The 12,974-nt window shown below is 41.6% G+C and overlaps 2 protein-coding genes across 3 annotated transcripts; both read right to left on the bottom strand.

The window, feature by feature from the left end:
- Positions 1 to 135: 135 nt before the first annotated feature.
- Positions 136 to 5,387, bottom strand: LOC102719570 (protochlorophyllide-dependent translocon component 52, chloroplastic-like). 2 transcript variants are annotated; one of them, XM_015835711.2, is made up of 7 exons: positions 4,821 to 5,384; positions 4,548 to 4,735; positions 2,346 to 2,444; positions 2,089 to 2,245; positions 1,665 to 1,865; positions 938 to 1,128; positions 136 to 651 (listed from the first exon to the last, which is right to left on the bottom strand). In XM_015835711.2, the coding sequence occupies exons 1-7, from the start codon at positions 5,334 to 5,336 to the stop codon at positions 405 to 407; spliced, it is 1,599 nt and encodes a 532-aa protein (XP_015691197.1). In that variant the 5' UTR covers positions 5,337 to 5,384; the 3' UTR covers positions 136 to 404. The 2 variants fall into 2 exon arrangements, with proteins under 2 accessions (XP_015691197.1, XP_040378116.1); XM_040522182.1 differs by lacking the exon at positions 938 to 1,128 and having other exon boundaries at positions 4,821 to 5,387.
- Positions 5,388 to 8,230: 2,843 nt separating this feature from the next.
- Positions 8,231 to 11,885, bottom strand: LOC102704507 (protochlorophyllide-dependent translocon component 52, chloroplastic-like). The gene is made up of 7 exons (XM_006651872.3): positions 11,265 to 11,885; positions 10,309 to 10,499; positions 10,104 to 10,199; positions 9,708 to 9,858; positions 9,233 to 9,433; positions 8,919 to 9,106; positions 8,231 to 8,808 (listed from the first exon to the last, which is right to left on the bottom strand). The coding sequence occupies exons 1-7, from the start codon at positions 11,883 to 11,885 to the stop codon at positions 8,550 to 8,552; spliced, it is 1,707 nt and encodes a 568-aa protein (XP_006651935.2). The 3' UTR covers positions 8,231 to 8,549.
- Between the last annotated feature and the right edge of the window lie 1,089 nt (positions 11,886 to 12,974).

Raw genomic sequence — 12,974 nt, 5'->3', positions numbered from 1 at the left:
TGCAGCCGTCTGCATGAGAGCTACACATCCAATCACTATTGTCATTCACCTAAAGATGCATGCATGAGGTGCTCATATCTATGATATGACTACATGAGCTTGCATGGAGATTAAATGGAACATGAGCACATAAGATTTTCTTGGTCTTGATGCCAAGACCAAATATGACGATCAAATATGGACGGAGGGAGTATTATTAGACAACATTTAAACAATAAATGTCTTTGTATGTTTGGACTGAGGAAGTAGCACGCGCCACACGAGATGCACTTAATTAGTTTTATACCAACTTGACACGTGGATGCAGTACCACGGACGAACTAGGCAAATAAACCTCAGGAGCAACATGTTTATTTATATATGAAAGGAGAGCTGGACACTCGTAGATTTCCAGGGCACATGGATCACTTGTCAGCATGAACATAGTCCTGGAAATAGAAGGTCTTCTCGATGAAGTTGGTGATCCAGCGGGAGGCAGCGAACAACAGAACGGCCGCAGCCATCTGAACAGCCGCCATGACGATCGTCCCCTTGGTGGCAGCGAGGAACCCAATGACGGTGAACGACGCCACCTGCAAGATGGCCTCCAGAGCCCTCATCCCCTTCAGTGCCGAGCTGCAGCTCGTGCACTGCTTCACATGCGACCAGTACCTGTTGTTGGCATCACATGTATGTATCAACATTGATACATATAACTGAATTTTCTCGTGTTAATTCCGTGTTTCAGATCTTTGTGAACGTGTGAAGATCAGCGGAGTAAGTTTAATTCTGTGTTTTAGATCAATGTGATCGTGTGAAGATCAGCAGAGTAAGTTTAATTCTGTGTTTTAGATCAATGTGATCGTGTGAAGATCAGCGGAGTAAGTTTAATTCTGTGTTTTAGATCAATGTGATCGTGTGAAGATCAGCAGAGTAAGTCTATAGGCAACCTATTTACCTCTCCAAGAGCTCAACTCTGGTACGAGTTGGTGGCACTAGCTGATTAACTGTTGGGGTTGCCCACCCAATCTCATGGTTGCAGTATTTTCTGAACCAGTTTCTGTAGGCGATGATCAAGTTGTCAGATGATGTGGGCACATAGCAAGCTTTGTGCCAGTTTTCAATGCCGACCTTAGCGAAATTGCGCTCCTGGAGAAGGATTATTCAGCTCAAGAGTGACACAAGGGCTTAAAGTCTAGCTAACTGCTGACCTAATTGCATCCATGTAGCCATATCTACATGGGTATCTTTACGGTGCTATTTACTGATATTATTGTCTCAAAATATCTCAATCATTGATTTGTGAATTTTACCATTAGTACAAATTTTTTCTACCGCCAGTAATAGATGTGAAAGTATAAATAGATATTGTCCATTGTATTAAAAGAAAATAGTCTTTTTTACAATACTCTGCATGCTAGTATTCTGTCACAGTATTATCACTAGTAGAAGAATCTCAACGTTAACGTTAATTTATAGTTGTATTAATAACAAAAAAATTATACTACAACCAGTAATACAAATAAATATGATTCATTAGATTAGATAAAATATACACCCTATATTAATTGTACTACTAGGCTGTGTTCTTTTGTCTAGATTATATATATATATATATATATATATATATATATATATATATATATATATATATTCAAGAGCATTCAAAACTATTTGGTCGTCACCTCAATATGAAGGAGGTACGTATCTGAATCCAAGACTGTGTTCGTAATACTGTGGTACCACCAGCGAGGAGTAATGTTGAACCAGCGACCGACGTATAATCCGTTCGCCCAGATGTACCTGCTCCTTCCTGGAGCCACTGGGACGCAGAAGAACACCAATGTCACCTCAGGCTGCTGCTTCTTCTCCTCACCCTGGTGATCCTACACAAATGGTTCAATTCTTTGGGCTTCAACAGTGTTTGCAATAGCGAACAAGGTCATCGCGCGGTTAACTTTTTCGTGAAAAAAAATAAACGACGTATGCACGAATGAAAAATAATTCTAAAATTAACTTTAAATTCAACATTAAAAGTTTTAAATTTTAACTTATAAGCTTAAAAAGAGGAGGCTCAAATTGATCGGGAGAGCAGATGCAGATACTTACCACGGGTCTGATGCGAAACGGGGAGCCCACGAGGGTGCAAGGCGCAACAAACTTGAAGTAGCCCCAGTCCTCGTCGAGGTTGGAATGGAACCCGTGGATGCTGGCGTTCTCTATCTTCATCTTGAACGGGCCACCGCGTTCTTGATCGAACTCAACTGTGGAGATCGAGGAGATGGACGTGCCGAATCATTGATTCAGTTCATCAATTTGGCATGATCATATTCATATCATGAGAAAAAAAAAAGAGAGGAACATATCTGCCTGGATCGTCCAACTTGCGATCCTCAGGGAAGAGCCCCCTGTGCGCGTAGGGGACGTGAGCAGGGTCCATGAGGTTCTCCACCAGCAGCTCGTATCTGACAATGCAATTAATTAAATGGAAAAAAAGGAACGCAAATGTAGTTAGATTGAGTTGCATGTCTAACATTTGAATTTTTTATCTTAAATTTAGAATAGATTTTGGATTTTTCATCTTAGTTTATTTTTCAACCTTACTTTTAGGGCTGCTATTGTACGGTATACTACTTGGAATAGAATGATTCCTATATGGTATCAAATAAGAACTAGTTGATACTACCGGTTGATATCATAACACTACCGGTTGATACTCGGTCGGTACCAGATGATATCAAGGTAGTACCAGCTGATACTTAGTTGGTACCGACTAATACTAGGAAGATATCAGTTGATACTCTATCTGTAATGACTAGTACAAAGATGATATTGACAATACTCATTGATTCATGATACTCTCAAATATAAATAGAAGGTAATGGATTGAGCAGATGCTACTACTGAAAAACCATCTTGTCCCAAACAACATGCATGATGGACTGTATTCTAGCATTTCCAATGTCTATAATATGAGTATTTTTCCCATCCTTGAGGAGGTACCATGAATTACCACTATTTTCTATTTAAAACTTGTACCTTCTACTATCTAAGGTACCAAGAGATACTAAATTTTACATAGAAAACAGTGGCACCTCATGATACCTGCTCAAGGATGGAAAAATTGCTCTTATAATATAATAATTTTAGCAATGCAAATGTATACCCAAAATAAAGTTTGGAGCATTTGATCATTAGAGTTTAAGGAGCATGCATGTACAATATTCCATTGTCTTAGTAATTATTATATAATGTAACCTTTAACTAATGAGAATTATCCACTACCATTAGCTGCACCCATCATTTATAGGCATCGATTGGACAACAACTGTGTTTTGTTTTGTTTTCTTGTTTCTTTTATAAAACGGCAGTAACCATGTCAACTGCTTGTACATAGTTATATACAGATGGAGAGAACGTCCGATGATTAAAACTATTAAGTTAATCTGTCCCATATCAATCATGCTAGACACAACACAGAAGACTATACCGTTGGAACGGTATAGCGTGGTATAGAATTTTTCTTTACTTTTATATCGCTAAAAAAACACACACACACACATATATATATATATATATATATATATATATATATTATATAACAGTTTTATTTAAAAATTATTTCTCACTTACAAATACTTTGTTTGACACGATCATCCCCCTTAGAGCATTACTATGGTCCAACAAGTGGTACCGGTAAGTATCCATTAAAATCTAACCGTCCGACTAGAAAGGGCACGATGGACTGCGAGCGCTTGCTGCCTATGCCGCCGCCGGCCGTCGCAGCAACGCCTTGCATGTGATTCAGTTGAACCCGGTGAGACGACAAACGAGCCAGCAAGGAAGCAGCAGGACGCCATCGACTTCATTTTCCTTTCTGAAACTTCTTTTGCAGCAGAAATGACGGTGCAGACATGCAAATACGAAATGCTTATGCGATAAGGCAATCCGACGACGTACATAGATAAATGATAAAGAAAAGTAGAGATCAGTGCAGACGGCGGCGGGCGGGCGAACTCGCGAGGAGACGAGAGTTGAGGCCGAGGGGACCCAGGAGATCGCCGGCTGTCGCAGGGAGGATGCAGCGGGAGAAAGCAACAGGACGCCGGCACCGTTGCTCGCGAGATGCATGGATGGAGATCGGCGCAAGCGGTGGCGGGCGGGCGAACTCGTGAGGAGACGCGAGTTGAGGCCGAGGGGGCAGACGGGGAGATCCGCCGGCCATCGTGGCAACTTCTTGCTTGCTGTTTGCGTCGCCGCCGACCATCACGGCGTCGCGTTGGTTGCTGCTTGCGCCGCCGGCGGCCACTCTCGTTGACGCCGATTGAAGAGAAGAGACAGGAAAGATCCAACTCAAACTTGAACATGAAATTCCATTATTACCCCTTCGAGCCCTCTTACAATAATAGTACTGCAATGTCAGGTCGCCGGTACCATATATTACCCGCCGTTCGATCGGCACGATCCAACTACTAGGAAACGGTACCGTCCTAATCTGTTAGACGGTAAATTTTCTCTCCCCGAGCATTAATATCGTTTTAGAGAATAACTTGTGTGGATTTCTGTACCCGTATGGGAGGTCCCTGACGCCATAGACGGCCTTAAAGGATGGATCATCGAGCTCTGGGAAGTACGGCGGCCGCTTCCTCTGCAGCACGTCGCTGTGCTCCGGCTCCGACCTCGGGTAGAACCACAGGATGTTGTTCTGCACCACGCTCGGGTACGACGCCACACACGCCCTGCTGTTCTTGTGCACCTGCCATTCATCCATCCATGATCCATCCAAGAACTCCATTGATGGATCTTGAGAAAGTTTTGATCTATGGAGGAGAGGAGAGTACGGGTGGGCCGAGGGCGGGGGCCTGGGGGATGAACTGGCAGGCGCCGTGGCCGTCGAAGCACCAGCCATGGTAGGCGCACTGGAGGCGGCCCTTGCCGTCGACGCGGCCCTCGGAGAGCGGCGCGAGGCGGTGCGGGCACACGTCGTCCACGACGCGCCACTCGCCGCCGTCGTGCCAGGCAACGACGCGGAGTCCCAACACCATCTTCCCGTTGGGCGCGCGCCGGTCGAGGTCGCACACCGGCGCCACCGGGTACCACTGGTCCAGCCAGTCGAACTTCTCCTCCTCCTCGTCCGCCGGCGCCGACGTCTCGTCGTCGTCGGCCCGCGGGAGCGGCGGCGTCTCGGCTGCCACGGCCGACACCGGCATCGACAGCCTCATCCGCGCACTGGTGTAGCTCCAGTACTGCCGGCGCCATGGCAGTAGCCCGGTTGTGCTGGCCGGCCTTCCACCACCGTCGCGGAAGGGAAGCGAAGGTCGCGCGCGGTGGAGCAGGTGGAGGGAGACGGGAGCCATGGCTTGAGTTGAGACCGGCCGGGGAGGACCCGCGAGCGCGGCAACGAGAAAATATGGGTAATTTTATCGATTAAATCTAATCATTATTAATGGATTATAATTTAAAAACATACATAGAAGATAAAAATCTCATACATTCTTTTTTTTCTTAAGCTCCATATATTAAGCGCGTGTTCGACACATCAATATCAAAAGTGAAGAAATATTGTTGATACGCCAATTATTGCCGGGCCAGCTTTATCGTTGATACGCCAATTATTGCCGGGCCAGCAATTGCAAAGCGTTGGTGCTACAGTGTAAAATTTGATAAGAAATTATATTTCTAGATTATTTAACTTAGAAGGTATAGTGCGCATTTCTCACCTGACAAAGCAACCATTGCACGCAACGATTTTTAAAAACTACGAATTTGGAACGTACGGCGGTTGTTTGCGTGTTTTATAAAAAATGAAACGATATATTTATATTTTGCAAATAAAAATAATTTATGCATAAAAATTTTATATACATATAAAGTTGAAAATAAACTTAGGTAAAAAGTGCTAATATTAACTTCAACTTTATGGGTAAAAATTCAAATTTTAGCTTATAAGTATAAGCATAAGCAAAAAGATAAATGATCTGTGCATTTCTCACGTGACAAAGTAAACCATTGTAACAACGAATTTTTAAAAACACATCAATTGTATTAGGTCATATTCTACGTATTACTCACTCCACGTCTAAGGTACATAAATATCCACCTAACTATTTCTGTTCTCACTTAACAGCAAGTATAAACACTAAAATTTTACATAAATGGCACATTGTGTATTTTCTGTTGGACGAGATATTTATGAAGTGTGTATTTTTTATTAGATGAGAGCAGAAATATATTTTTACATCTTCGATGTAAATGAAGTAACTACGCGTGACAGCATATATAGCAGGATATATATACACCCGCCGCCCGGTAGCAAAATTAGGATCCAGTTTGGCTTCACATGCCGTACAGATTAATAGTCCACAGTGATTGTGATTTTCTTGTATTCTATTTATTTTATAAGGCTGAAATTAAACTGCACTTATTTTTACACCAACTTGATATGTGAGTGCATGCAGTATTGCAGTACACTGCAAAAACTTAAAAAGAAAAGACCTTTCGGTGTGCAGGGTGCCTTGATAATGATAGCAACTATGAAAAGAGATTTATTTTCTCAAATCATGAACACATCGATGATATCACTTGTCAGCAAGGACACAGTCCTCGAAATAGAAGGTCTTCTCGATAAATAAAGTGGTTACGCCCATTATTGTCCAACCAGCAAAGTTTGCTGCTATGGTACAACACTTTTGTGCAACACTATGATGCTAGTACATTTTCAAGCATAAATTGCCTAATTTTATTACGTTTGGATACCACTTGAGGCACTATGTTTTTACGACAAAAGATAAACTATGTTTTTACACTAAAAATTTATCTCGTCAAGAAATAGGGATGAGTGAGGGGTGGAAGTGGTAAAAATAGAAAGGATATAATAGGGATCAAGGAAAACCACATTTATATTAGTTAATACTACATACGTCCTGTAATATAAAGGATTTTGGCTATGTAAGTAAATAACTAAAATCCCTTATATTTTGGGATGGGGACAGTAGTTTTTAGGCCATTTGATGAAAAGATATGGACTTATATATAAATTTAAAAATATAAGGAGTAAAATAGAAAATATTAAAGGTTAACCTAAACCCACTCGGTACTAGTTCTCCAGTTCCATATTTCTGGTCGTGGACAAGATATTGTAAACTTGTGAAACTTTGGCTACTAATATCTTCTAAAATAGTTACTTTGAAAGTAGTAGGACAACATGTCATAAAGAATACTTTAATAAAAGTAACTTTTATCCCTCCATATCTCGCAAGATTCTACCATATAAAATGCTAGCAATGATTAGCAAATCAGACCCATGACTTGGGGTTATTTAGATGGGCTAAATTTTTTAGCCCCATGTCACATCGGATGTTTAGATGTTAATTTGAAGTATTAAATATAGACTAATCAAAAAACTAATTTCATAAATGAGAGCTAATCCACGAGACGAATTTTTTGAGCCTACTTAATCCATAATTAGTAAATATTTACTGTAGCATCACATAGGCTAATCATAGATTAATTAGGCTCATTAGATTCGTCTCGCAAATTAGTTCAAGATTATACAAGGTTTTATTTATAGACTACGTTAATTTTTATAATAAATGTCCAAATATCCGATGTGACTAGGGGCTAAAGTTTAGCCCTTATAAACAAACACATCTTAATGATTGCCCTATGCATGCTGAGGTCGTACATCACAAACTTTCAAAAGCATGCTAACCTTCCCACCATTGCAAAACTTAAAGGCCTTGTTCTGAGTACAAAAAGTTTTGGCAAAAACATTATATCAAATTTTTGGATATATTTGAAGTATTAAACATAGTCTAATTACAAAACAAATTTCAGATGCTGCCTGAAAACTATGAGACGAATCTTTTGAGTATAATTAATCCATCATTAGCACATGTTGGTTATTGTAGTACTTATGACTAATTACGTTCTAATTAGGCTCAAAAGATTCGTCTCACGATTTCTCACATAAATGTGTAATTAAATGTGTAATTAGTTTTAATATTCATGTATATTTAATGCTTTATTTAGGTATCCAAAGATTCGATGTGATTTTTTTTAAAAAAAATTTAGGAACTAAACATTTATGTTGTGCTAGTCAGCTCCTCGTTACTAACTTTTGAACAATACCATCATCACTGTGATCCTAAATATAGGCTATTTTAGACTGGAACATAAGGTTAATCTCAATGGTAGTTTTATGAGTAATAAATAGGGTGTCATGTAGACATTTTTGATGATGTGGCAAAATATTAATAAAGAGAGAGGTGAAATGAGTTTCATGGAGATAAAACCTTCTATACATTGTTACCTAGACAGCTTGTGTCTTGCATGTAACTTAAGAAACAACAATATATGAAACTACTATTGGATATTGCTAAGTACGATGTGTACGGTTAGATCTAACAATCATAAATGATTTGATACCGTGAGGTATTTTTTTAAGGACCGAAACAAATCTCTTTGTACTATGGTTACATATGGAAGCGAATCACTAAAAAAAACCTAATTTTCCTTATATTTTTACTCTCTCTCCCGTTTCTTTTTCCCTCGTTTTTATCGATCGGTGATCACTTGTAAGCATGGACGTAGTCCTGGAAATAGAAGGTCTTCTCGATGAAGTCGGCGAGCCAGCGGGAGGCGGCGAAGCACATCACGGCCGCAGCCACGACGGCGGCTCTGTGGGCAACCGACGTGACAAGCGCCCCCTTGGCGACGGCGAGGAACCCGACGACGGCGACCGACGCCACCTGCAGGGCAACCTCCAGCGCCCTCATCCCCTTCAGTGCAGCGCTGCAGCTCGTGCACTGCATCACATGCGACCAGTACCTGTTGATGGCGTCACAACAATCCACACATGATCACCGAATTTTTCTCATGTTAAATTAAGGTCAGTGTGAAAGATCAACAGACTACAAATTGCTTGCTTAGCTGCTTACCTCTCCATGAGCTGATCTTTGGTTGGAGTTGGTGGCAGCTGATTAGCTGTTTGGGTTGCCCAGCCAACTTGATTCTTGCAGTACTTTCTGAACCAGTTTCTGAAGGCGATGATCATGGTGTCAGATGATGTGGGCACATAGCAAGCTTTCTGCCAGTTATCAAGGCCGGCTGCAGCAAAATTACGCTCCTGGAGAAAGGATCAATTCTTCAGGCCAAGAATGACAAGAACGCAGATGAGCTATCTGCATCCATCATACTCAGACTAGAGATGCCCTGAATCGTTCAGTGCTTTTGAGCTCAAGAACTCAGTCACCTCAATGTGAAGCATGTAGATGTCTGAATCCAAGACGGTATTCTGCCCGATGTGGTAGTACCACCGTGGTATGATCCTGTCCATCCAGACGCCGAAATTCCGCGGGAAAGACCAGATCAGCCTGCTCCTTCCCGGAGCAACCGGGATGGACAAGAACACCAGCATCACCGTCGGCGGCTGCTTCTTCTTGCCTTGACCATCCTCCACAAAATCAAGCATGATCAAGTTAATTATTTTCTCCGTTTTACATTGTTAGTTTTTTTTATTTCGTCAAGATTTATTTTACTCTAAAATTTAGGTACCTCTCAGTACCTATTAAGGACTGTAAAATTGTCCGTGTGCTAATGAATCTAGGCATATATGTAAAACATATATATATTCATTCATAGATAAATCTAGACAAATTCAGAAAACTTTAGAAATAGCAGGCATTGTGTACGAGCTTGATCAACGGCAAAAGGAAGGGTGGTAACACCTCCGCTTCGGTGCGAAACGGCGAGCCGTAGAACGTGCACGGCGCGACGAACTTGAAGTAGCCCTTCTCCTGCAGTGACCGGAAGCCGTCGATGTTGGCCTCCTCTATCTTCATCCTGATCGGGCCGCCGCCTTCCTCGTCGAACTCAACTGTGGGGAGGAGAGAAACGGTTCTGAACCAGTGACAAGTGGCTGAAAGAACGGATTAAATAATTTAAGAATAAAATTTTTATATACGTGTTCTTAGCAAATGAACCGAAACTGAAAAAAAAACGATAAAAAGCTCTAAAATTAACTTTAAATTTAAAATTTTAACTTGTAAGTATAAACAAAATCGAAAAGAGGAGGTCGTAAATTGGAGAGCAAATCGAAGGATCATAGCAGAAGAGGAACATATCTGCCTGGATCTTCCTTCTTGCCGATACGCATCAAGCCCTTGTGCGCGTAGGGGACGTGAGCAGGGTCGTTGAGGTTCTCCAGCAACACGTCGTACCTGCATTGCAAATGGAGCCAGCCAGCCATGGATGATCAACAAGCTGCCTGCCAATGGCGAGACAATGGAAGAAGATTTCTAGAGAGAATGGGTTTGGGATTTTCTGTACCCGTAGGGGAGGTCCCTGACGCCGTAGCCGCCGACGAAGGACGGGTCGTCGAGCTCCGGGATGTACGGCGGCCGCTTCCGCTGCAGCACGTCGCTGTGCTCCGGCTCCGACCTCGGGTAGAACCACAGGATGCTGTTCTGCACCACGCACGGGTACGACGCCACGCACGCCTTGCTGCTCTTGTGCAACATCTCGGCTCAGAGTTGTTCAAAGAAAAGAAAAATAAGTCGATTTGAAAACTGTTTATTCTTTTATGGGATTTTTATACCGTTAAAGATGATACCGAGAGTCACTATATTTTTTAATGTAAAATTTAATATATCTGGATACTACGTATCTCAACGTATCAAAAATTTTAATGTAAAATTTGGTTGCTATTGGTATTCTATTTGGAGGTGTAAATTACCAAAAGTGTAAAAGAATTTTGGCAGTAACAAACACTAAAAAAAATATCCCATTTAATATTTTCCTTAGTATAAAAACTCTGCAGTGGGCATGTTTTTAAACATATACACAATCATCATTTACAAATGTTCCCTTTATCAAATAATTACCATGTACCTTGAAAAAAACAAGTAATGTTTTAAAAAAACGTAGTATAATATATATTTGATTACTTTCAAACATATAAATAATTTTTCGTACAATATAAATCTGAAATACCAAATAAACTTGTTTTTTAAGATAGAAAATCGAAATTGGATAAAGCAAACTTATATTTTCAACAACAAAACTCAGATGCTACCAATCAAATCCATGGTTTGAAAGCAAACAAATTTAGTTACTTTTGACGGAAAAATTGACCTCCAATTCCTTTTCTTTTTTTTTGCTCCTGAATGGTTCTCATTTTTTTACCGAAGTGTCCCAAGACAACGAAAGGCAGTGATCAATCCAAGGTATTTCCTCTTGAGAATTCGATCGATTGATTGATGGATCGAGAGGGAGGAGAGGAGTACAGGGGGGCCGAGCGCAGGGGCCTGGGGGATGAACTGGCAGGCGCCGCGGCCGTCGAAGCACCAGCCATGGTAGGCGCACTGGAGGCGGCCCTTGCCGTCGACGCGTCCCTCGGAGAGCGGCGCGAGGCGGTGCGGGCACACGTCGTCCAGCACGCGCCACTCGCCGGCGTCGCCGGCGGTGCGGTCAAACCAAGCGACAATGCGGAGGCCCAGCACCGTCTTCCCGTGCGGCGCGCGCGGGTCAAGGTCGCAGACCGGGGCCACCGGGTACCAATGGTCGAGCCAGTCGAACCGCTCCTCCTCAGCCGACGACGTCCCCGTCCCCGTCACCTCTTCCTCCGCCGGCGGCGTCTCGGTCGCCATGGCCGGGACCGACGTCCGCAGCCGCCGGGCAGCAATGCCGCGGCTGATCCGCTGCCGCCGCGGTGCCGCCGCCGCGACGGCGGCAGTGCTCGGCCGCGCGGCACAGTCGCGGCGGCGGCGAGGCACTGAAACGGCGCGCGCGTTGGCACATGCAGCTTGCGCGCGTTTCTTGAATATTTGAAGGTGAATCGCGCGTGGCTGCCGCTGGCTGCTCGATGATCTCCGAACAACTTGGTACATGTTCGCCTGCCCATCCATGTCATTGGATTTGGTTGTCCATGTGTTCCATGCGCGTGGACGTCGACCTGCACGGCCGCATATATGATGATGTGATTGTGATGCTGATTGTTCAGAACCTAGTAAGCGAAAACTGCCGGAAACAGTAAAACCGAAAAGAACACCAAGGTACCAAACGAAACATGACGGTATCTATTTTTTTCGAGCAATTTTATTATTCTTAAGAAAGCATTGAGAGATACCATATTCTTTTGTTATAAAATTTGACACCTTCAAATATTGTGTACCTCAGTACGCTAAATTTTGAGGGTAAGTTTTGATAGAAATATGGTAAAATTGCCCTTTGTATAGATGCTAGTAGTTAACTCCTTACCTTCATGCATAAATATGAAGAGAAGGGATCTAGTAACAATCAACTAAGATCACTGTGTCATATGTTGCAGATTTATTTTACACTAAAGTTTTGGTACCTTTCGGTATCTTCTCAAGTACCGTAAAATTACTCATATATCTGTCCACCTCTTATATAGGTAATTTTATCATCCTTGATAAAGTAATTTTATGTACTAGAATTTACATTCAAAATTTCAATACCTTAATGCGTAGTATCAAAAGCTACCAATTTTATATTACAACTCAAAAAGAAGTTATCATGTTCGATCTGAAGGCTAGAAATTCATTCCTTAATAAACAAAAAGAAAAATATTTTGACCATTGGATCGTAGGGGTCCTAACTCTAGTAGTCTAAATTCATCGATGAAGTTGTACACACAATACAACTGTAAGCTTGACTACAGTTAATGCTCTTTAATGACAATATTCTACTAGAAAAATATCGACAATTGATCTAGAGTTTTACTATTAATAGAAAAAATACTTGGCTATCAATAGTTGATATAGTGATATAAATACATCTAAACTATTAGATGTATTAAAATAAATAAATGATATGTATTAGTTCTACTACTCGTAAAGAGTATTATAAAACACATATACAACTGTATATATAAAACGAGAAATTAAAAGAGGTGTGCATTAAATCCAATTCTATATTTAAAATATAGCATATAAGTTACAATTGTATGCATGGAAACAGAAAAGAAAAGAAAG

This window comes from Oryza brachyantha, chromosome 3, assembly GCF_000231095.2.
Source record: "Oryza brachyantha chromosome 3, ObraRS2, whole genome shotgun sequence".
Lineage (NCBI taxonomy): Eukaryota > Viridiplantae > Streptophyta > Magnoliopsida > Poales > Poaceae > Oryza > Oryza brachyantha.
This window is presented reverse-complemented; position numbering and strand designations above follow the sequence as displayed.

Bases quoted from the DNA above. Each gene is read 5' to 3' on its own strand.
- LOC102719570 (XM_015835711.2), bottom strand. From the start codon at position 5,336: ATGGCTCCCGTCTCCCTCCACCTGCTCCACCGCGCGCGACCTTCGCTT. The intron at 2,445-4,547 runs GTACAGAAATCC...TTGCATTGTCAG, and splicing joins GTCAGGGACCTCCCATACGG to ATACGAGCTGCTGGTGGAGA. The intron at 652-937 runs GTAAATAGGTTG...TGCCAACAACAG, and splicing joins AGAGTTGAGCTCTTGGAGAG to GTACTGGTCGCATGTGAAGC.
- LOC102704507 (XM_006651872.3), bottom strand. From the start codon at position 11,885: ATGGATGGGCAGGCGAACATGTACCAAGTTGTTCGGAGATCATCGAGC. The intron at 10,500-11,264 runs GTACTCCTCTCC...CTCTGAGCCGAG, and splicing joins CCCCTGCGCTCGGCCCCCCT to ATGTTGCACAAGAGCAGCAA. The intron at 10,200-10,308 runs GTACAGAAAATC...TTTGCAATGCAG, and splicing joins GTCAGGGACCTCCCCTACGG to GTACGACGTGTTGCTGGAGA.